General features: G+C 37.9%; 1 protein-coding gene across 5 annotated transcripts in view; it reads left to right on the top strand.

Moving 5' to 3' along the window:
- RASGEF1B (RasGEF domain family member 1B) overlaps positions 1 to 25,705 on the top strand; it is a 632,901-nt gene that overhangs the window by 470,995 nt on the left and 136,201 nt on the right. For all 5 annotated transcript variants that reach the window (XM_078068829.1, XM_036070550.2, XM_036070549.2 and 2 more), the window contains one exon: positions 8,063 to 8,146. In XM_078068829.1, the coding sequence (XP_077924955.1) occupies positions 8,084 to 8,146 (63 nt within the window). In that variant the 5' untranslated portion in view covers positions 8,063 to 8,083. The remainder of the gene's footprint in view (positions 1 to 8,062; positions 8,147 to 25,705) is intronic.

Below are 25,705 nucleotides of genomic sequence, written 5' to 3'. Positions count from 1 at the left end.
GGTGTATAATTTTTTGGTAGTGCTGATTGTTTTCAAATACATTGCCTTTTTTGGATCTTCTTTAAAAAAAATACAAATTATATACTATACTTTTCATTGCTGAAGAAATAGAACCCCAAAAGGTCACACAACATGTAAGTGTCACGGCTGTTCTCAAATTTAAGTCTTTACAATAGGAGGCCAGGGCTCTTTTCACTATATCATTGTTATCTTATTCACAAGGTCCTTAGAGCTAGACATATATTTATTTTATAAGCATTTACTTTTATGAGCCTATGCTTATTTTATTAACTCATAATTGATTACTTTTTTAAAATGTTGCTTATTTTATAGACTTTAATTATGTTTTATTTTAAATAAATTTAAAATTTATAATTATTTATAATGTAAACTTTTGAATATTTTTTAAGTTAAAAAGTAAATGTACCTATTTAAACTTATTTAATAAACATGTATTGTAGCTCTTCTATTGTATTTGTAGCTTTTATAATTGTAATAATCTATAATTGTTATAATTTTTATTGAAAACTTTACATTTATATTACTTATTAATATTTCTATACAAAAATTCTTATAAACTTACCACAAAGCTAAGTTACAGTACTCAGAGGATAATTTGATGACCAACAAAGGGGAGGAAATATATTTATTAAATCATAATAGAGATGCATAGGTCACTGATATTTTACTCTGATGAGGGCATCAAGAAAGCATAAAATAAGACATTTGTTATTCACATGAAAAATAATATTAACACTTTCTATGTACATTTCTTTGGCTGAGCCAAAATTTAAGTTAAATCCTCCAGGTGAGCCTGGTGTAGGTATCATCCTGTTTTATGTTTGGAGAAACTGAGGCTTATCATGATTCAGCTGCTTACTTAGATCTCAAAGTTAGCAAGTTATGGAACTAGAATTTGATCCCATGCCTCTGACTCCATGCTTCTTGTTTCACTGTGTCACAAGCTGAAGAAATTACAGGATAGAGACATAGTCAGCAATTACTCATTGAAACCGGTGACATACTGGGTACAGACACTTGAAGCCAATGAAGCCCATAAAAGGGGCATTGCATTGCTTTGGTTGGTCATCTGACACTGAGTTACTAACCCCCGTGGGCCTTAATGTCTTCATCTATAAATATGTGGTTAATTGTGGCATCTTTCTCATAAGTTTGCTGTATAGAAAAAAAGAGTTGTGGGTGTGTGTATATACATGCGTACATTCATGATAAATATGAATGGTAGCTGTGTAAGCCAGTCTAATCCTTTTGAAAAACAATAATTGGATGGTATAGAATGAATAAGAGCCATAAAAATGTCCATATCTTTGGCTCAGGAACCCTACTCCTAGAAATATATTCTGAAGAAATGATTCAAAAAACAAAAAAAAATGTATATTTGCATAGGTATTAATTATAGGAAAAAATAGTTTGGTTGTTCCTCAAGAAGTGAAACATAGAATTACATTATGATCTAGTATTTCCACCCCTGTGTGTATAACCAAGAGAAATGAGAACATATATCCCAAACAAAAACTTGTTCATAGATGACTTATTCATAATAGCCACAAGGTAGAAACAACGCAAATGGATGAATAGATAAATAAAATGTGGTATATCCACTCAATGGAATACTTTTGGGAATGGAAAAGGATGAAGTAGTGATACATGCTACAACATGGATGAACTTTGAAAATATTATGCTAAATGAAAGTCCTGAAAGACTGTGTATTATATGATTCCATTTATATAAAATTTCCAGAATAGGCAAAAATACAGAGATAGAGACTAGTGGTTGCCTAGGGCAGGAGGCAGGGAGGAGAGCAACAGGAGGGATGCTGACTGACTGCTAAGAGGTAAAGGGTTTCTTTTGGCAGGGGACAAAAATATTCTAAAATTACATTGTGGTGTTGGCTGTACAATTCTGTGAGTATACTAAAAAATATGAAGTTGTGCACTTTAGATGGGTGAATTGTATGTTATGTGAATTGTTTCAATACAACTGTTTTTTAAATTTAAAAAAAATAGAGGGAAAAATGGAAATAATAAAAATATCCACCAAGATATCTAATACATTATACTCTACTTTGTTGATGGAACATTATGTAGTCAGTAAATATTGTAAGTCCAAAGACTATGTAACAACACAGAAAATAAGTAATGTGATGTTAGGTGGAAAATGTATAAGAGTGTGATGCAAAGTGGTGTTGTAGCTAAATATACATGCATTTGGATAAAGGCTGGCAGGAAACTCATAGACACAAGCATATGGTGAAGGGAATGTGCCTCTTTCTTTCAGGAGTCCCGTTAATGTTGTTGAATGTCTCAAAAGCACTTGTTTTAATGTTCTTTGTAATGGTAGCCTTGTGGTAGGTACAGGTGCTACTGAAGACGCATAAAACATAGGAAAGGAAGGAAAAAGCACTAGGGACGTTTTAAAAATCAGCATGCGAAACATCCAAGAAATTGAAATTTAAATGCAAAAATTTAGCAGAGCATTTAAGGGAAATGGCTACTGAGGGAGGGCAGCCTCTAAGAGAATTCTGCCCAGAAAACTTAAAAACTGGACTGCTTCTGAGTATGTTTGCCTGCAAGTTTTGAAGGGAGGGGATTTTCATATGCTGGAGCTGGTGTAGATCTGTGATAATAACCCAAAAGGAAATAGGAAAACTTAGCAGTATGCACAGTTTACTTAAGTTCACCAAAATTGTACTGGAGTGTGGAAAAAGGGAGGAAGTCTGGTTAAGCCTAAGTGAGTCAACATTTAATGGCTCTCCACCCAGTTCTCCTCCTTTCCCAAGGCCACCTCACCTCTGCATCTGTGTGCTTGACCCTTGCAAGGAAGGAACTCCAGCTGGGATGGGTGGGGTGAACACAAATCTCTGTTGGTTGGCCTCAGTTATCAGGTTGGGGGGGACAGAGAAAACAGGGCCAGAGCAATGGTGATGACCTAAATCATGTCCTTTTCCCGGAACTTTCTCCTTCCTGGGTTCCCACTGAATGTTTGCAATGTCACAGTTCTTTCAATATCCTAGGTCCCAGAAACAACTCATGACTTTTGTGAGAAGCAACTAAAGTGCCGTGTTGGCAGTTCTTTAAAAGCACTCTAAGTTATATTTACTCCAGATAAATAATAGTGACAGGGTAAGGCTGGACAGAGGCATGACAATCTTTAAATTAAGTTCTGCTTCCACCTCAAAACAGAACACATTGTTCCTAGCCCCAAGGTGTGGGGAGGAGGAGTGAGATGCCCGTATTTTCTGTGGAGTATAAAATCAAGATTTCTGAGGGAGAACACATTCTTTCCTTCTAAGGTAATTAGGTTCGTTCGAGCTGCCCAACGATGCACCCTTAAATAGATGCCATCTGGACTGATCCCACTGTTCAATCAACTAGCTGAGCCTACCAGGTGATCCTTGTGGCCTTCTTTAAAATCCTAGATTATTTCTATCCTTTAGCACCAGGAGTTGCTCTTATATTTCAGGCACCAGGATAAACACTGAAGGTTGTAATTACAGTTCAAGTCCTTAACCATTTCTTTCATCTCCTTTAGGAATTCAGTCTTAGAACAAAAACACCAGGTATCTTTCCTGTGGGGATCTCTGAGCAGTTCTGTAGCTTCTCAGGGGTGCTCTGAAGTTATGTAAAGAAGGTGAGGGGCAGTAATTGCCTTCTTTTTGCAGAGAGCTGCCTGAGGCTTCGACTACTTTTCTCTAATTCTCTATTATTCTACTTTGTTCAAGTCCATTCTCAGCACCCCTGTCCCTGCATTTAGCTGATGTTGAGTTCCTTGTGGAACAGCAGTTATACCAGCCACCCAGCCACTCAGCCACCCAAACAACAACAACAAAACCCCATGTGGAAATCCTGAAATGAGAAAGGGATATAGAAAAAGGGAGACACTAGTTAATAATAACTGTATCGCCATCATTACTCTGTTTTGCATATGAACCCATGATTTCAGAAATTCCCTTGTATGTATGGCCCAGAGTCATCACATATTTTCTCATCAAACCAATAATTTCTAGGTAAGAAATCTATGTTTTGCAACTGCTGGGTTGTTTTAGTCTTAACTATACCCAGTGCAAATGTATCAAGGGAATCTTTAGTCTAAAGAAAATCAGGCTGTACAACAACCTAAGAAAACTAGTTACACGTTGCCATAGCAACCGGACCAGTATCACAGTGAAGGGCAGAGTTCTTCAGATTCATCTACTGCGTCTGCAGATTGACTTCCTTGAAACAGAATCATGTGTCTTGATCATCAACACTGAGCCAGTTATTTTCATTAAAAAAAAAAAAGTTGTAGTCTCAAGTAGATATATTTTGGCCTTTTCCCTGGTGCCATTCAGTGTCTTTTTATCTTTGGAAAGTGGGGTTTGGTAACGGGATCCTTTGGAAATTTCATTCATGGATTCATTAATACGGTTGGGACCTGAGCCAACAGGGTTTGATAGTAATTAAACTTTGATGGCTGGAATATGACCTGTGAAGTGAGTTGCTTGCTAGTCTCAGTTTAACTCCTGAAGGAGAGGAATCCGAATCCCTTGGAATCCAACCATAATCCCTGTTTACAGACCCAGGGAAGAAAGCACAGGTTTGAATGACTTCTCCTAAGGGTGAACTGCAGGGCTTCTTCCCCAGGAATTATGCTCCACCTTTCTAGGTCACAGATATCTCCACAATTAGTTTCAAAATACCCTGCAAGATGTGTGTAAATAATGCAAACCACATTCGCAGGCAGGGCCACCCTGGAACAAGTAGTTTGCCCAGGGTAAGATAATTAGTAACAGCAGGGGTGGAGATTCCAGAGGGCCATACTCTATCCTTTGCTAAGACCACTGAAAAATCTTCCTTTCACTCAAGAAACATGGCCAATTAATGGACAGCAGGAGGTAGGGATGGGTCAATACCTGCTAATTAATTTTTATAGGTCATTTTTATTTTATGGGGTTATTGGTTCCTATAGTTAAGTTTTTTTCTTCAATATAATCCTCTTGATGTCTCCTCTAAAAAGACTGAAAAGAGAGTGAAAAATGTATGTTATAGGAATGAGATCTGGGAGTTGGAGAGAGCTGGATCTGGAGGGTGCTTTGGAAATTAGTGACTACATAAAGAAAAAGATTCAGCTGGCAAAAAGGAAGATTACTCTAATAGAAAGCACCTGCAGTATATCCTAGCCTGTACTGACTGCTATGACAAAATACCATGGACTGGGTGTCTTATAAACAACAGAAATTTGGATCTCACATTTCTGGAGGCTAAAGTCTGAGATCAGGGTTCTAGCACTGTTGGCTGAGGGCCCTTTTCTGGGTTGTAGACTTCTCGTTGTATCTTCACACAGCAAAGAAGCTCTCTTCGGGCTCTTTTATAAGGACACTAATCCCACCTATGAGGGCTCTGCCTTCATGACCCAGTCAGTTCCCAAAGGTCCCATATCCTAATACCATCCCTTAGGGATTAGGATTTCAACATAGGGACTTTTGCAGGGACACAAACATTGAGACCACAGCAATATATAAGACCTGTGCTAGACTGTGAAGGATGCACAGATAACTATGACATGAGTCTTGTCCTTGGTAGTCCACATTCCCAGCAGATAGTGACAAGCACTCTAATAATAGTACATGGACTCTGTGGTAGAGAGAAATTTATTCTGACTCTAGTCAGTAGTAGAGGAAAAGGCAATCTACAGATTTAATGCAATCTCTATCAAAATATCAACAGCATTTTTCACAGAACTAGAACAAATAATACTAAATTTGTATGGAACCATGAAAGACCCCGAATAGCCAAAGCAATCTTGGAAAAGAAAAGCAAAGCTGGAGGCATCACAATTCTGTACTTCAAGTTATATTACAAAGCTGTAGTCATCAAAACAGTATGGTACTGGCACAAAAATAGACACATAGATCAATAGAACAGAAAAGAAAGCCCAGAAATAAACCCATGATTATATGGTCAATTAATCTTTGACAAAGGAGGCAAGAACATGCAATGGGAAAAAGTCTTTTCAACAAATGGTGTTGGGACAATTGGACAAGTACATGCAAAATAATGAAACTGGACCACTTTCTTACACCATATACAAAAATAAACTCAAAATGGATTAAAGACCTAAATGTGAGACCTGAAACCATAAAAATCCTAGAAGAGAACGTAGGCAGTAACTTCTTTGACATCGGCCATAGCAACTTTTTTCTAGATATGTCTCCTGAGGCAAGGGAAACAAAAGCAAAAATAAACTGTTGGGACTATATCAAAATAAAAAGCTTGTGCACAGCAAAGGAAACCATCCAAACTATAAAAGACAACCTACAGAATAGGAGAAGATATTTGCAAATGACATATCCGATAAAGGGTTAATATCCAAAATATATGAAGAACTGATACAACTCAACACCAAAAAACAAATGATCCAATTAAAAATGAGCAGAAGACATGAACAGACATTTCTCCAGAGAAGACATACAGATGGCCAACGACACATGAAAAGGTGCTCAATATCACTCATCACAGGGAAATGCAAACCAAAACCACAATGAGATATCAACTCACACCTATCAGAATGGCTAAAATCAGAACACAAGAAATAACAAGTGTTGGCAAGAATGTGGAGAAAAGGGAACTCTCATGCACTGTTGGGGAGAATGCAAACTTGTGCAGCCAGTGTGGGAAAGAGTATGGAGGTTCCTCAAAAATTAAAAATAGAATTATCATATGATCCAGTAATTCCACTACTGGATATTTACCCAAAGAAAATAAAAACACTAACTTGAAAAGTTATATGCATCCCTGTGTTTATTGAAGCATTATTTATAATAGCCGAGGTATGGAAGCAAACCAAGTTTCCATCAATAAATGAATAGATTAGGTTGTATATACATACATGTATGTGTGTGTGGGTGTGTGTGTATATATATATATATATATATATATATATATATATATATAATGTAATATTACTGAACCTTAAAAAAGAATGAAATCTTGCCATTTGCAAAGACATGGATGGATCTAGAGGGTATAATGCTAAGTGAGTAAGTCACTCAGAGAAAGGCAAATAGCATATGATTTAACTAATACGTGGAATTTAAGAAACAAAACAAAGGAACAAAGAAAAAAAGAGACAAACCAAAAAACGGACTCTGAACTATAGAGAACAAACTGATGGTTATCAGAGGGGTGGTGAGTGGGGGATGGGTGAAATAGGTGGAGGGGACTAAGAGTTCACTTATTGTAATGAGCACTGAATAATGTGTAGAATTGTTGAATCACTATATTGTACACATGAAACTAATGTAATACTGCATGTTAACTATACTGGAATTAAAATTTAAAAATAAAGAAAAGAAATAGAGAAAAATAGTGAAATGTTCCTTAGGGAATCTGAGCTGGGCTTAATGGGACAGGTAAGAAATCATAGGCAGATACTGAGGAAAGGCTATTTTGGGAACCAGAAACAGTATAAACAAAGGCATAGGATGGAGTCTGTTTAAGGAGAACACATTCACTAATGTGGCTTGAGTTTTAGTTTAAATTGTGAGACAGATTGGAGCTCAGGCAGAAAAAGTAAAAAAAAAAAAAAAAAGAACCACATTTTGGCATATTCTGAAAAGCAGCTAGAGAACTTTGGACCTTATCCCACATAGAATTAAAGATTTGAAAATTGGAAGTTTATTTTTGTTTTAAAAGATTTTTAAGTTATTTTTGTTTTAAAAAGATTCACATAGTTTGATTTATGTTCTACGAAAATACCTTAACAGATTAAGCTGAAAATATTTTGCATTTATGTCAACATGTATGCGTGAATTCCTTCAAAATGTCATAAATACTTTTGTAATATGTCCTTGTGCAAGGTTAACTGAGTTTGCACAGACTGCAAACTGAAGATGCTCATGCAAAAATGCTGACTCAGGTATTTCAAGTGACAACCCTTACATTTAAGTGCTTGAGGCACTATTGTGAGAAACTGGAAAATGGTTCTATGCAGCAGAAAAGCCAGCCAAGTCCCTGAAATCAATCTCTCTCTCTCTCTTTCTCTGTGTTTCCTTTCTTTCAGGAACAGCAATGGAAACTTTCGATGTACAACAGCATAACTCCAGTCTGCTTTACAAGCCCTCTGATTGAGAAGCCAATTGGCAAAGTAAGAATGACTCCATTTCTTATTGAACAGTATGATTTGAACTTGTTGGCTGTTAATTTCTTTTTGTCTTGAGCTATTTGGGTGAAATAATCAAACTGATCTCATCAAAGTGGCTGATAAAATCCAAATTTTGAACTGTTTGGTTGGCCCTAGTGTGCCCTTGCCCTTGGCCAAATGTTGAACTGAGAGATGTTGACCTGAGATGCCTATGCTTCAGCTTCTACCTCCACTCCTATCCCAGTGATGTCCTCCCCACTCCTTCCAGTGTCCTGGTTTCTGAGCTCTTGGATTTATCTTCCCCTGTGTATCAGAACTTGTTAGAAGGAAAGAGGATATTTTTAGTAATTTACATTGTAGAGGAGGAAAAATAAAACCTTTTTTCTCTACTCCCTTAGGTTCAAAACCTGGGGTTATGCAAATTAAACTGAAAAGAAAAAGATAAACAAGAGAAAATGTTTATTACTATGAATAAGGAGGCCTTCATAGAAAAGAAGTGGAGACCCAAAGAAGCAATTCTATTCAGGGCTTACACTATTTTAACAAAAAGCAATAAAATGTGGAGAAGTGACAAGGGAAAGGAAAAGGGGTTTGGGCTTCTCACCATAGACTTGGGTAAATTGTGAGAAGATAAACATATGGGGGAAATGAATGGCCGTAGAATTACTTATTAAGTTTGTTATACAGACTCAAGTTGGTGCCTTTGCCATTGATAAGAATCATGTCTGGTGATTAAGAGTCATCTTCTTACTGGTATGGGAGAGGAGGACACATTTACAAATTTATGTAATCTTTAGAAAGGGAAATTTATGTCCTGCTTTTAGATAGAAAGTGATGGGGGAGGGGGGCAGAGTGTTTTTCTGGCTAGTCTGCTGTTTCTCAATTGTCTTCCACTCAAAATAATTCTTACACCAAACTGGGATATTTGGGGGTGGTGTATTCTGATCCCCTTCAACATGTTAGCGTGAAATCCAGCCACAATACTCCCTCTTTCCAATGTAATTGTTATTTAAACTATCTTGTGGAATAAAAGACTTTGCTTCTAGAAGAGAGATGATAGGTTTTGCTTGAAGTGCTACTGTTCTGAACCTGAAATCATACCCATCAATCCCACCAGGGAGTGTAGAGCCTGATGGTGAAGCGTGGGCTCTCTAGAGCCAGCCTGCCTGGGTTCCAATCCCAGCTCTGTTATTCCCTTGCTGTGTGACTTTGAGCAAGTCACCTGTAGAAAGGGCATCATCATCATCATCATAATAATACCTGCCTCATAGGACCATCACGAGATTAAATCATTAAACATAAATCCATGGCAGCAAGTTTTTATTTTTACCTATTTTTTTCACTCTGTCTCCAAGCACTCAACAAATTATGCAAGTGAATTGAATGAATGAATAAATGAAAAGCAATACACACGGTAAGCTTAGAGGAGGCACATCTTCAATTTGCTTATGTCAGGAAATTGAAGCTGGAGAAGGGGATGGAAGAGAAGCAGATGTTAGGAAGAGAAGCATAACTCTGGTGAGTATATCAGAGACACTTTCCAAGCACACGTTACCAGGAGGATTGCAGTCTAGCTGAGAAGCCTGCCACCTTCCTGTCCTTTGCTCCAGCAGCGCATCATTGGGCCACATGCAATCCGGTGACGATGATGAAACATAGCTACTGTTGGCACAAGTCAAAAACAAACAAAAATTCTTTTCATAGGGCTTTTCTTTCCAACTTATAGATACGTGTGGGCAGAGCAAGAGCTTTTTGCACTTTTTCATAGGAAATGAGTCTCTTTGCCTGGCAATTCCTGGTAATTTTGCCTTGGCGGCAAGTCCCGCCCAGGGCAGCTGTCCACAGGGTGTGAAATCCTGGCCAAGCCGGAAGCCTCTTCCTCCTGCTGTCAGCAAGCCTGATGTTTTGTAGGCATAGCAGGGGAGCAACCCAAGCTTCTTGAGACTGAGTTTCTGTACTTTGTGTTCAGTGGGGTCTGTACTTCCCCTCTGCTGACTTTAGTTCCCAGTGAGAGAAGTATCATTTGGCCCAAGGAGTAAAACAACAAACAAACAAAACACAGCATACACATCTCAAAATGTGTTGGCAACTGCCCCTGCATTCACTCAGCCTTGCCTCTGCTTCTGTCCCCTCCAGCCCCACCTGTTTTGACTTTGTTTATATAGGTTCGAAAAAGACCACCACTTTGTCTGTGGGGACAGAAAGAACCCATTTCAAAGGCTAAGGTCAGAAGTCAATGACTCTTGGAGGGGTCTCTTTTGACAAAGTTTCACTTCATCCAATGGACAGTCCTGAGTTTCTTCAGTGTTTTCCTAGACCTGATCAGGAACACTAACAGCAGTATAAAAATGGTAAGGAGTAACTTTCTGGAATGCTTTTCAGAGAGCAGAAGGAAATTAAGGGAAGTATAACCATTCTTGGTTTGGTGGTATTTCACTGTGTGATTCTCAGGTCTCCCTCCCGCAGCAGGGCAGAATTAGCAGGCAGGTGTCTGTACCGTGACACCAGGACTATCTTGGGTTGAGTGGAATTGCTCTTAAGGATTCTCTTTCTCCTTCTTCTCTCCATAGCTCTGGCTTCTGGGCTCAAAACACTTGCTGTAAAATACTCTAATGAATTCATTTTGCATTCAGCTCTGTTTCCCATTCACCTGAAGGGGGGAAATGATGCCAAAATGTAAGCTTTAATTATAGGGGTTGATGGAAAGTAGTGTTTGGTGTGAATAATTGAAATCTATGGTTACTCTGCCCAGAATCCAAACTCTCTTCCTCACTATCAAGAAACTTTCTGTCGGGTGAAAGCCTGTGTGCTGGACCCAGATGCAGTTTCTACCACCCAAATTATGGTGCCCTGAGCTGAACCAAGGAAAATGTTTCCTTGCTATGGGGGAAGGAAAGGTGTTATGAAAACCCCAATTGGATAACAAAGAATTCCAGTGTGAGCTCAGAATAGAAAAAAAGACTATTATGGAACCAACTCCAGTCTTACAATTAAATGATAACTCTTCATTAATGGTGATGATTAGAGGGTAGGAATAAAGGAGGAAAACTTCTAGGAGCAGAGAGGGAGAAGCCAAAGAAATCACTGTGGGCAGCAGGAAAGCAAGCCTGGAATGTGTGATTATCCACTCTCAGATCAAGAGGAGTTGCGTGTTTTATTTTACATAATTGGAGTCAGCGCCTTTTGAATGGAGCATACAAATTTATGTAAATAAAAATGCAAATGTTAAAAATATGCGTCTTGGGATTTCCAGGGGATGACCTGGCAGCTCTGTCTCCCTTGCCTTCACAGCTGCTAAATACCGTGTTGTGAAAGCTCAAGATGAACTTATTTCCCCAAATCCCACAATGTTATAACTAGAGGACTTTCTTTGTAATTTATAGGAGATAGATACTCTGGAGAATGAATTAGACTACTTTTTAATGTATTTGACCGTAAACATGTTGCCCCCAAGAGGTTGCACAGGCTAACAATAAACGCAAAAGGGGTTTCGGGATTTCAATAAATTAATGGCTTATCCAAAGTGGACTGTTGAAAGGTAATAAGACAATGATGATGGAGACAAAAGCAGGGATTTGGGGAGATAAGTAACATTAGAGGATGACATAAAATTTAACTTACCAAGCTCTCCCACAAAATTCTCATTGGTGCTACTGGCAAGACAAGAGACTGGGCTGAAAGAGGCATTATTTCAGCTCAGCAAGCATTGTGGAGATCATGCCAAGTCAAAACAACCTAGTAAAGTGCCATGACCTTGGCAAACTGAACAGAATACATAAGCAGACAGAACTGTTTTTAGATTAAGGAACTGCCCATAACCGTGGCTATGCCAACCTGCCTTTCTCAAAAGGAATTTAGGTGACAGGTAAATGTGTCCCCAGTCAAAAGGAAAGTAACTTTAACACATTGCTTGATTTGACCAGAGGGAATGGAGAGAGACACCGCCTTGAAGGATAGCAGTGTTATTAAATGGAAGGGTGGCTAAGAAAGCAAACAAAGCTCCCTGGGCCTCTGTATTTCCGGGTGAGGGAAGGGGAGACTGGAGGAGCTAGGTGGAAGTAACTGGATAAACAAGAGATAAAGAGAAAGGAACTGGTGAACTCAGAATCAACAAAATCTAGAGCTGCTTTATTTCAAATTTGGAAGGCATCTGTGGGAAGAAAAGAAATAGCGGTGTCCCTTTAAATCTTTAGCTCCCTTTAGCACTGGAGAATTTTTCTTACCAAGGGAAAGTTTAGTGTAGCAAACAGGGGCCATTTTATTTATTTATTTATTTATTTATTTATTTATTTATTTATTTATTGTTTTTATTTTTTGGATCTTTTAAAATTTTTTAATTTTTTATTATATTCAGTTAGCCGGTATATAGTACATCATTAGTTTTTGAGGTAGTGTTCAACGATTCATTAGTTGTGTATAACACCCAGTGCTCATTACAACACGTGCCCTCCTTAATACCCATCACCTGGCTACCCCATCCCCCACCCCCCTTCCTTCTGTAACCCTGTTTGTTTCCCGGAGTCCGGAGTCTCTCAGGTTTGTCTCCCTCTCTGATTTCTTCCCATTCTGTTTTCTCTCCCTTCCCCTATGGTCCTCTGCACTATTCCTATGTTCCACATATGAGGGAAACCATATGATAATTGTCTTTCTCTGCTTGACTTATTTCACTTAGCATAATTCCCTCCAGTTCCATCCATGTCGATGCAAATGGTGGATATTCATCCTTTCTGACGGCTGAGTAATATTCCATTGTATATATGAACCACATCTCCTTTATCCATTCGTCTGTTGAAGGACATCTTGGCTCCTTCCACAGTTTGGCTGTTGTGGACATTGCTGCTATGAACCAGAAAAGACCCTGAATCACCAGGGGAATGTTGAAAAAGAAAACCAAAGCTGGGGGTATCACGATGCCTGACTTCAAGCTATATTACAAAGCTGTGATCATTTTAAAAATATTCTTCTAAGTCATGGCCCATTGGGAATCATTGAATGTTACATCATGATATGGTAGCTGGGTCTGAATAGACAGCACCTGTTCTGTGAGAAGCATCTTGGGATTAATACTCAATATTTAGGGCTCTCAGTGACCCAAGAGGATGGAGAAGCCAACCCACAAGCTAGTCTGTGGCCTACTGCTGCTTTCAAAAAAATACCAAAAATCAAGAACAGAATAATCAGAAGATAATAATAATGGTGAGCAAAGCAAGCCATTGCAATTAGTACAGTTGTAGATAAACATGATTTTAATTCTTTGGGCATGAGCTGATTTGACTGGATCTCTTTCTCTCTACATTTAGCTTCTGGTCAGGGAGGCAAAATTCATTAAGCTAAGTATTTCACTTCTAGAGCTTTTTGTAACAAGGTGAAAGAGACTTTCAAGTTAAGGGGTCAATGTTCTTCTTCTAAGATAATGGGAATTTTAGTTGGGATATGTCCAGCCAGCTAAAAAGCATATTTTTCAGCTTCCCTTGCAGCTAGATGTGGCAATATGATGAGATTATAGGCAATGGGAATATGAGTGGAAGTGATGTATGCAACTTCTGAGTTATGCCTTTCATAGGAAAGGCATGCCCCTCTTTCTGTCTGGAAGACAGATGTGGTAGCAAAAGCAAGAATAGCCACTTCAGACCAAGAGAGGAAGGCAGAGAAACAAAATTAAGAGTCAGGGTCTCTGACTCCATAGAACTGTTGACTGCTTGAATTCAGCCTGCTATTGCCTGAGACAGAAATCAACTTCCATCTTGTCTACACCACTACTATTTTGGCCATGTTGTCCTAGTGTACAATTAGACCAGGGGGCAAAGTGGCTGCATTCTCTATGGGAAGTCACTTAGAATCTAGTGAAGGTAGAAAGCAGAGCCTGGTACAGTAAATATCAGTTAAAGGAGTGAAAATGCCTAGTTGCTAAGACCTATCTCCCAGATTGAGCCTGAACGGGGAAGGTGAGATACACACATTAAGTTCTATCTCTGCGAATAAGGAGATGAGCAGAATTCTGTTCAACCGAGAACCCTGTCTTTGAATTCTGAACATAATAAACCCAGATATCTATCATACACTGAATTTGGGAAAATTTCTCCATAGACCTGAGGCAAACCATGTTCCAGTGAAAATACTCCAACTTGAGGTACTGCAATGGAACCCATTATCTGATCAAACAACATTTCTATTGATACTTATTATATGTCGGAGCTGTCATTAATCTGAAAATATTCATAAGTATCTTCATGCATGGATTTGGAATAATATTCTATTCTTTCATCATCTGAAGCAGGTTTGGATTCCCTGGGGGCAAACATTTTGGACTCCAGCTTTTGCTATAACTCTATCACACAGGATTTTATGGGTAGAGTGGATTGTTCCCTCAGATCTCATTCTAAAGTCATTCTCCTTTTATTTAACATAAAGTAACACTGTTTTGATTTAATAAATTAACCTTCTAAAACATCAACTGTTACTGCTGCCGCACCTTGGAGTCCATGTCATTTCTTCCCATTCCTCAAAATTCCTGACACCATGCCAAGCACATAGTAGGCAGGTAGTGCTCGGCTACTGCTGGGTAAGTGAATACAGAATTGTAGTTTATGCTTCAGCCAGCTATTTTCATCTTCTGTCCTTGTTCATCATGGTTGAGCATGTGAATGACCTACTACATCTAAAGACAAAGAATTTGAAAAGTCAGTATCACTGCCACTGTCCCGTCTTAGGCACACCTCAGAGATACACGAGTTCGGTTCCAGACCACCACAACAAAGCGAGTATTGTAATAAAATGAGTCAAATGAATTTACTTTTGTTTCCTAGTGCATGTAAAAGTTATGTTTATACTATGCTGGAGTCTTTTAAGTGGGCAGTAGCACTGTGTCTAAAAAACAAGTACATACCTTAATTAAAAAATACTTTATTGCTAAAAATTGCTAACCATCACCTGAGCTTTTAGCGAGTTGTAATCTTTTTGCTGATGGAGGGTCTTGCCTTGATATTGAGCTGCTGACTGATCAGGGTCACCACCTGAAGGTTGGGGTGGCTGTGGCAATTTCTTAAAATGAGACAGTGACAGAGTTTGCTACATCAGTTGGCTTTTTTTTTTTTTTTTTTTACAAATGATTTCTCTGTAGCATGCCATGCTATTTGATAGCATTTACCCACAGTAGAACTTCCTTCAAAACTGAAGTCAGTTCTCTCAAACCCCGCTGCTGCTTCCTCAACTAAGTTTATATAATGTTCTAAATCCTTTGTTGTCATTTCAACAGTCTTCCCCGCATCATCACCAGAAGTAGATTTGGTCTCAGGAAACCATTTTCTTTGTTCATCCATAAGCAGCAACTCCTCATCTGTTAAAGTTTCATCATGAGATTGCAGCAATTTAGTCACATCTTTAGGCCCCACTTCTGATCCTAATTCTCTTGCTATTTCCACCACATCTGCAGTGACTTCCTCCACTGAAGTCTTGAAACTTTAGTTTGTAAAAAACAAACAACACAATATCTGTGAAGCACAATAAAGTGAAGCACAATAAAATGAGGTATGCCTGCAAATATTAAATAACCAGAGGTGAGAATATATATCCCTTAAATTCAGATTCTTGGATTCTCACTATCACACCAGCACAGCCTAGGCTGAAGTTTGGGTTCATTGGTAGGAGTTCACTTGGGTAAGAAATGCAGCCTGATGCACAAGGACAAGAAGTCTTTCCATCCCCCATATTCCTAACAGACAAAATGGCTCCATAAACAGGTTTGATAAGCTCCAAAGAATTGTAATAAGAGTTAACAAATATGCTTAAGCCAATGGCTGTTCAACTTATGTTCTCCTATAAACATATAAAAATATTCAATGTCAGCTCCCAAAACCTACAGAAAATAAATGAAATATGAACAATTAATATCTGTAGAATTCTTGCTTTTAAAGATTTTATATTTATTTGAGATAGAGAGAGAATGCATGAGCTGGGGGGATGGGTAGAGGGAGAGGGAGAAGTAGGCTCCCTGCTGAGCAGGGAGCCTGAAACAACATGGGGCTTGATCCCAGGACCCTGGGATCAGGACCTGAGCCAAAGGCAGATGCTTAACTGACTGAGCCACACAGGCACCCCTGTAGAATATATTTTATTAGATTTACAAAATTCATCAATTCAGAAACAGGTAGATGCCTATACACTATAAAAATGGGAAACAACAGAGTTAACAAAAACCATTCTTGTTCTGATCTTTCTTTACAACTTATCTTTAAAGGCTGAAATATATGGTACAACATGTACGGACTAAATGTACAGCAACATTATGATGTACTTGATGTTTAAATATGAGGTAAGTGTTTTGTTAACACCACACATACACACGCCCATGCGTACAGATCACCAGACCCTTGCTACTGGGGACTATGCCGTTATCAAAGGTCACGGAGTCATATTTGTATTACAGAACTACTCTTTATTCTTTTCTTGTTTCAATGTGCTGACACTTTCCCATTAACACTGCCCCGATTTCTCTCCCAGAACCCAACTGAAAAATATCAAATGGAACTTCTGATAGAAAATGCTTGGTAGACTGCCTGGTCTGTTATTGACAGAAAAAGAAACTTTAATTTGTCCCACCTGGAAATAGGGAAAAAAGATGATCTAAGACTGTCATAGGATACATATACTCTCTATTCACATAGATCAGAAAAAAAAAAATACCACTAAATTCTGAGAAATAGCCTATAGAATTATCAGCAGAATTAATGTAGAATTTATGCAGTTTTGCTATCTTCCCAATACTGTGGGTACCCTCGAGAAAGCCACAGGAAGCCCTTCTTGAAAATATTACATTCTAAGTATTCTATGCCAGCCAAGCATCCACTAAGAAATAAACAGATATTGAATGCCTTCCTTGTGTGAGGCAGTCTGCTATAAACAGTAATCCAGGTCAGTTGAATATAAGTGATAATAGCAATAATAATTATCATAATAGCCACCATTGTCTGAGGACTCAGCCAAACACTAACATAAGTTCATATCCAATCTCCCATTTAATCATTTTACAGATGAAGCCTAGAGAGGATAAAGAACTTGTGCAAGGTCACGGAGCTAATAAATGGTAGAGTTGGCATCCAAAACCAGGCATGCCATGCCTAACCACCTGCGGGAGAGAGGGGGTTTTTATTTGGACGATCTCTTTTCTGTTCCTAGTTGAAATACAATCAAAGTTTCCTGAGAGGACACAGAAGGATGCCAAAAAAGTGTGACCTGGCTTATATTATGGGTCACTCTGGCTACAGCTAGCCAACCTTAGATTTTTATTTTCCAAAGGCCCCAGTTATAAATAGCAACCCTGCACAAATGGGAAAAAAATGTGTGAGCATGCAGCGTTTGGTTGTCTCTTTAAAGGCAGTTGCTTTACAAAGAACTTTAAAAGGGGTATGAAGTGCAAAGATATCACCATGAGGTTACTCAGATCAAAATAGTATTCTTCAGAAACCTTTCCATATATTTTGGTGTCCCAGTTTGTCTCCTCTGGGAGAAAGGAGTCTAGTGTTCACCTAATTCATGAGGCTATGCATTTAATTTTAAGAACTTTAACACTTTCAGTGAAGAATCAAAGTGGTATTATTAAATATCATTAAAGTTCAATATAACAAAAGAATCACAATAAAGCCAAGGATAGAGCTGGAATCTCCACTTGCCACTAATGCCTGTTAAGTTTTTCATATAGACAATTTGGATGCCTGGTGAAGTAAGAGCACAAATGAAGTGAACAGAGAGTAGATTGCATAAAAGTTTATGGTCTGAAGAGTAAGGGAGGTAATTAGTGGTGCGATGAACTCCCCAATTGTGTCTACATTTTTAAAGGTCATTTCCTGCATTTTATGAGAGATGGGGAATTATATTCAGGCCCCCATAGAACTTTGCTTTTACCATTATGAACATTTATTTCACCCGATCTTACTTTAGGGTTGGTTGATTGCATGTCTGTCTTTTGCAGGGTTTGTAATCTCTGTGGCTGGGGGCTTAGGCGGGGCAGGATTTGTGCCTTACTCATTATTTATGTCAAATCACCAGGCCTAATTCTTTCCACATTGTAGCTGCTTGTTAAGAAGGGGAGGGAAGTGGTAGAAAAAGAAAGGGAAAGAAGTTCTCATATTGGTGTATCTGAGATTACTGTTTTCTTGATTACTTGGGCTCAGGCTGCTTTTCATTCAATGCCTTCTGAAACCTCTCTAACATAAACAGCTTAGTGAAAAATTCAACCTTACCTTAAAAGACATTTGCTTACAGAATAACTCTTAAAAGACATTATTCATTTGCAAAAGGCAGAAACTGTGATTTTTACACCAAGAACTTTGAAAAAGGAAATCAGCATTTGGAGACATGTTGAGATTACAATAAAGTAGAAAAAGAGAGAGGGGGGAGCGAAATGTTCTCATGCTTTGTGGCATGGAAGATTCTTCCCTTCCTTGCACCAGAGAAAGTAATCTTGCCAAGGTCAGTACTGCTAAACCCAGAGTACGTTTCAGTTCTTCTCTCACTTGATTCAATTGACCTTTATTGAAAGTTGTTCCTCTCTTGTTTTTTTTGAGAACTAACCATTCTAATTCCCATCTGACCTCAGTCTCTTTTGCTGTTTCATTCATCTTCCCTCAATGATGACTCCAATATTATTCTCCAGTGTTTCATTCCTGGCACACCTTTAAAAAAAAAATCAATTCTCGTTCCTTGAGAACTTTTCAGTGTTTCTCAATATGTTCATAAGACCAGTTGGCTTCTCATTCCCTTCTTTTGATCCCCCTGCTCTACCAGTATTCTGTACCTCTCCCAGTGAACGTTCCTACCTTCTTCTACCCAACAATTCAAATCTGGTACTTGGGCATCATCCCTCTTTCTTCTTTCTCTTCCATTTAGTCAGCCACTCATTTCAGATGGCTCTACATCCTTGACATTCATCCTCTCCTTGCCCGTTGTGATTGCTGTAATTAAAGCCTTTGTCATCTCTCCTCTGGTTCCTGATGAACTCTCTAACTGGTTCCTCTCTCTTTCCACTCTCACCTTCTTTCAGCAATTTATCAATACCACTACAGAGTTATCGTTTCAAAGTGCAAATGTGATCAATTTCCTTATTTGACTGAGAGGTGGAGTGACTTCTCCTTACTACTGAGTTAGTCCGAATGTCTGAATGACAGAATGAGGCATATGTGATGACGTATCTCCTCGCCACCCCAGCCTCAGCTCCGCTGTTCATTCCCTCAACTCCTGTACACGACTTCACAACTCTGTGCCACTGTGTAGGCTGTTCCTGCCTTTTCCAAAGTCTGTCTTACAGTTCACTTCCACTTTTCTTCTACTCCTCCTTCATCCTCTATTCTGAGTTAAAACTGTGCTTTGTTTTCTATTACTGCATTGCTCTCACTTTGTGGAAATTGTTTGCTTGGATTTCTGTCCCTCTTAGTAATGGACCATGTTTCTTTTCTTTGTATTCCTCGATGAGTGGCACAGTGTATGGCATCCCCTAAGCACTGAATGGTCTGGAAATCCTGTTTGTGCTTGTGAAGTCCTTGTCTGTTTATTTCACCACATACTCAGAATCCAGAGCTTGTTCAAACCCAGAATTCAGAACTTTTCTTCCCACTTACACATTTTAGGATTCTCTTGGCCAGAGTACCTGACTCTAAACTTTCATTAATTAAAGTAAGACACTTCTCACAGATGATTAATGCCCACTGTTATGCTGAAACTCATTGTAAGAAAAGGAAATATTTTTATCAATTAGACACCATTCAGACATGCCGAGGCCAACATAAATTCCTCCCTATTAACTGATAGCAATGAGATAATTGAGGAAGATAGGTATATTACCTTGTTTAGGTAATTCTACCATATCTGTTCTATTAACTAGGATTGCAGTGGGAGTTAGAACTGCCTGCTATGCCTATAGAAGGCAAGAGTGATCATGGTCATTTCCAGATGCTGCCAATACAAAGAGAAGGAAAAATGGTTACTGGCTTCAGCTTCAACTATTGATAGGAAGTTGGTCATGAAAGAAAATTTGGCCTTTTGTACCTTGAAAATATCTGACCAGTTTAAAATGAGGCATTCTGATAGAGAAGCGCCAAGTGAGAGAAGATAAGAGCTTTGTATATATGAATTTAAACATCCCACAAAGAGGAGTTTGTAGCACTAAAATTTACACTCTTTCATTTTAGTCAATACTAGTAATTATAAAAATAAAATTTTGTGGTATCTTTTTAGAGTAAATGAGAGACAGAAAAATCAAAAATCCTCATATGTCTTCATTTCAGCATGAAACAACTCTTACCATGAGAATAGTATAAATTTATAATTATATTATCAAACAATTTTATTAAATATAGTAGGTGAATATCATTTGATACGCAGTGCTAAGTATTCTGGGAGATACTAACGTTATTCCTGTCTTAAGGGATATAGAATGGCTTATTCCGCATTGGAAGGTAATTTAAATGTCATCTAGTCCATCTTCTCATCTGGTGCTTAAATCTGTCCTACAAACAGCTGCCAAACCTCCTGTGGCTATCTCTAGTTAGAGGGAGATTTCTACCACCTGAGGCAGTTCATTTCATATTCATATAGCTCTTATTATCAATGGTAATAAATAAAATGTATTGCATTCTTACTATGTGTTAGGCACTGGGCGAAGCATTTTATCTTCAAAAATCCTTTTTAATCTTTATCACAACCTTATGGAATGATACTGTTAGTATTTCTATTTTATAGATAAAAGGGAAACTGAGGCTTAGTGAGGTTGGGCAGCTGCCCAACATCACCCAGCTGTAAGTAGAGGACCTGGCCTTGATTACATAGTCTACATTCTCTTTTATTTTTTTTTCAGGTAGGCTCCACACCCAGCGTGGAGCCCAACATGGGACTTGAACTCACGACCCTGAGATCAAGATCTTAGCTGAGATCAAGAGTAGGATGCTTAACTGACTGAGCCGCCCAGGCGCCCCTACATTCTTAAACAGTATACACATGCAGCCTCTCTAATGCAAATTCTTCCCTTTGTTGACTTGAAATATACTTTCTTACAGCTTCTATTCATGGGTCCTAATTTTTAATGAGGTGGCACTAACCATGTCCAGTCTCTTTTCCACATGATAGCTCTTTAAATAGTTGAACACAGTTATCTTATCCACTTTACACCCTCAATATTTCTACTCAATACACAAGTGCATTGTCTTCCATTTTTCCTTGTGTAACATGGTTTCTAGGCTCTTCAACATCATGGTCACTGCCCTCTGGACAAACCACACTTTGGGGTCTTATACATTTAACACAGCATAAAGTCATAAAATCACAGCTTACAAAAAAGCTCAACTTTGTTGGAAGAGTGGAAACACAAGGTTGAGTCATATACTTGTGGTCAACCAAAGCCACTAAATGTTTTGGATATATGTTGGTAAGCTAGCTGTCTGGTATCCTGTATTCTTTACACAGTTAGCTTTCTGAACATGAATTTAGAGCTTTGTACTTATCTCAGTTATATTTTACCTTAATAGTTTATTGTTCTAGAATGTTATTGTCTTTTAGAATCAAATGCTGTGATTTGATATTTTTAGTACTTTTAAATATTTAATATTTTCCTTATATTTTTATTTTATTTTATTTCATTAAAAATTGTTTTCCCTTTGTATTTATTAATGGTGGATTTGGCTCCTAATTCTATGTGTCAGAAGTTATGTTAGGCTCAGCTTAGTGTTTTTTTCGGCTCATGCATCTCTGCTCAGCTGCTAGGTCACTTGGAGGCTGGTGGGTCTAAAAGAACCTCAGCTGGGATGGCTAGTCTCTGTTTTACATGGTTTCTCATTCTTCAACAGGCTAGCCTAGACTTGTTCACATGTGAAGAGGGATCCCAAGGCAGTAAATGAAGCCAAGAAAGAATGCATGAGTCCTAATAAGCTCAGGATAGACATACCATCATTTTCCCTGTAGTCAATTGGCCAAAGCAAATCCCAAGGCCAGGAACGTTCAAAAGCTGGGAAAACGGCCTCCATCTCTTGATGGGAGGAGCTTCAAAGTCACTTTATAAAAGACTACATTATCAGAAGACATGAAAATTGTGGCCATTTTTTAAATCTACCAAATCTACCATACTCTTGGGGTCATGCCATTTGTGGATTTGATAAGCATATCATCAATTATCCTTAAAAAAATTCATAGGAATTTCAATTTAAAAAGGTCCAAAAATAAAGTCCTAATTAGTATACTACTTTGGTTATTATGATCTATTTAGACAACCATAAAAACATACTATAAACAGTAAAAGAAAAAAAAACTTACATGCTAAATAAACTATACCATTCTGTTTCTAAAGACACATAATGAAGAAAGTGATCTTTAAGGCTACTACCAGGAAAATGAATGTAGATGAGTTTAAACTTGATTTGGATTTGAAAAAGAAAAGTCTAGAATCTGTATTGGGAAAGAGAAATGAGAAAGATGTTCAGATTAGGAATTAGCATGTGCAAAACCACACAGACTCAGAGAATAGACCAGAATGACAAATTGAAGAATTCCTCTGAGGGATAAGTGGTAAGAGAAAGGAAAGCTAGGTTGTGGGGGATCCATAATAAGAGAACTTGAAGGTGGAAACTTGAATTTGAATTTGACTTTGTAAGCAATGGGGAACTACGGATGGTTTTGAGCAAAAAGATAATGTGATTAAAATTTTTGCACAGCTAACCTAGCATTAGTTTAAATGGGACATTTTTTGAGTCAAAAACCATTGAGAAAGCCTTATAGCTTTTTTATTCTTGATTTAAACCAAGTACCTGATAACTTTTTCTTAAGGTAGTAAAAAAAAAAAATGACCTAAATAATTACCCTGTCAATAAGTATTATTTCTGTCAAATTTAAGGAAAAGACAGAAGGTGCCAACATCTGGAAGGAGGTGACTATGTTCTTTTTCTTAAAGAAGAAGAAAAGGAAATGTAACTACTTCTGCTTATATTTGAGTCATTATGTCATGTGTACAGATTTTTCAAGGTTATTTCCCTCAATGGCAAAGTGATAGTTTGCAGAAATAAAAAGCTGACATTTTCAAGATTCAAAACTTAGTGATTGAACAAAACCCTGAGTAATCAAAAAAGTATTAGTTTTCCGTTCTGGTATAGAAGTTCTCCTTATTGTAAGAGGTCATGACAGACACCCCAGCCTTCTCGGATTCTCTCAGTCTGAGTCTTACTGTGAGGTCTTTGTAAGTAACAAAATCTCTCTCTAATCAATATTCCAATGCCAGGACACAGAAAGTGCTGGAAAAATTATTGAATGTTTGGAAAATAGTTTGGGATTCCCCTGAGAAAACCCTATGGCTGGCCAGAATTCCATCACTAGGTGCATGGTATAATAAAGGCCATCTTGACTACTTGTCTGGAGACATTCTTGGAATACACACTTTCTAAAAGAAGTCAATTTAAATCCTCATCTCCTTTATACATTGAAGTGAATTCCAGACTGATCCAAGATTTAATGTTAAAAAGAAAAAAAAATAAAGTCCTGGGAAAATATTTAATGATCTGATATTTTAATAGAGAAGACTTCCTAAGCTAAAAAGTGAAACCTTAATGCACTAATGGATCTAGGAAACAATTATCAGTGACCATTAAACTGAGAGCTCAAACACTGATTGCCTGCAACTAATTAATTTTAACATCACTAAAAGTGAGACCCTCAGACCTTATGCATCTCATGACATGATACAGAAAGAGGTCCACCACGTCACCTATGAAGTATTCTGTCTCTCCAAAATTAAACCTGGAGCTTACCAAATCTGTAGCTCTATCACTTGATAGAAAATGCACAGGATAGAGGAATGTAGTAAATGACATCACATGGATACAATCATCCAAATCTAGAAAGAGGGTTATTCCTTAGGACAAATGACTCCATTTCTTCAACAAACAAAGGGCATAAAATATAAAAGGGAAGGGAAACCTTTGAGACATATCACTAAATACAGCACCTGAGTCCTATTTGAATCTAGATTCAAAAAAACAATTCTGAAATGACATTTATAAAAATCAGAGAAAACCAAGCCTGACTGAATATTAGAAATTTAAAAATTATTGTAAATATTGATGGGTGTGTTGGTTGTTCTTTGAAAAGCTGTTATCAGCTAGAGATATATTCTGAAGTACTTATATGTGACATGATATTATGTCTGAGATTTACTTTAGAATACTTCAGCAAAGGGGCGCCTGGGTGGCTCAGTCGTTAAGTGCGGCTCAGGTCATGATCCCGGGGTCCTGGGATCGAGCCCCACATCGGGCTCTCTGCTCAGCGGGAAGCCTTCTTCTCCCTCTCCCACTCCCCCTGCTTGTGTTCCCTCTCTCTCTGTGTCTCTCTCTGTTCAATAAATAAAATCTTTAAAAAATAAATAAAATAAAATACTTCAACAAAAAAAACAGTGAGGGAAGGGGAAAGAATAGATTATGATAGATGGGAATAGATAATTTTTGTGCTTGATAATGAGTACATGTGGATTCATTATAATATTTTTTCTGCTTTTATATAAGTTTGGAAACATCTGTTCAAATTATTTGAAAGTTGTTGGAAAAAATATCACAAAGGAAAAGGTCAATATAATCTACAACAGAAAATTAAGAATTTTTGTTTTCTTAAACAACAGCCTGGGGAAAATGTTCGTTACAAATCTGGCAAAGAATTAACATCCATTTTGAAACACATGCATGCACATACACATACACATAAAAGCTGATAGGAAAAATGCTAAGAACCCAATAGGTAAATGATACAAACATAGAATTCAAAAGGGGAAATACAAATTGCTTAAAATATCCCTTTAGAAATAATCATAAAAAAGCAAGTTAAATTCTTTGGAACTACTAAAGCAAGCTATTCTCCAGAATATATATGCCTTTTATGTCCTGGAAGACAGTCATTTCCTACGATCAATAGAGAATTTTTTTTTTTAAATAGAAGCAGTTTTTTTATTAAATGCCAAAAAAGTGTCAGTACTGTACAGTAAGGACTATTTTGGGAAAGTCTAACACTTCACCAGTGCTGATAAAATCCTGGCCAAGAATCCATGCTGGGGCTGAAGAGGGAGTGCATCCCAAAAAATGAACTCGGGGAGAGGGTTGTGACATGGAAGGGCTTCACAGGGTGCTCTTTGGGGATGTTGACAGTGTTCTTAACTTGGTTGGTAACTATGTGGGTGGCCCTTCATAACTATTTCTTAAATTGTACATATAGATTTCATGCCCTTTTGATACATGCATTATATTTTATAATAAAAGTTTGTTTTAAAGTAAACTGTAGCCAGTATGGTCACCCACATGCCTTGAGTTGCCTTAGGTGGTGGTTGGCCTGAAATTGCCCTGAGTGAGCACAGAGGGGTCTAACTGCCTTAGAATGGAGATTGAGATTTTATAATGGTAGAAGCTGTGTCCCAAGAGGAATTCTTAACTTATGTTTGGTTCCAGGGGCTCCCAGAAGCATTGTTGGCTGTTGGAGAACTGTTCATCTCTGGAAGTACCCTAAAACTAGAATACCCTAGGAAAACCCAAGAATTCCCTGAGAATTTTC

Source organism: Halichoerus grypus, chromosome 3 (genome assembly GCF_964656455.1).
Source record: "Halichoerus grypus chromosome 3, mHalGry1.hap1.1, whole genome shotgun sequence".
Taxonomy (NCBI): domain Eukaryota; kingdom Metazoa; phylum Chordata; class Mammalia; order Carnivora; family Phocidae; genus Halichoerus; species Halichoerus grypus.
Note: the sequence above shows the minus strand (reverse complement) of the source record. Positions and strands in the feature narration are given on the sequence as shown.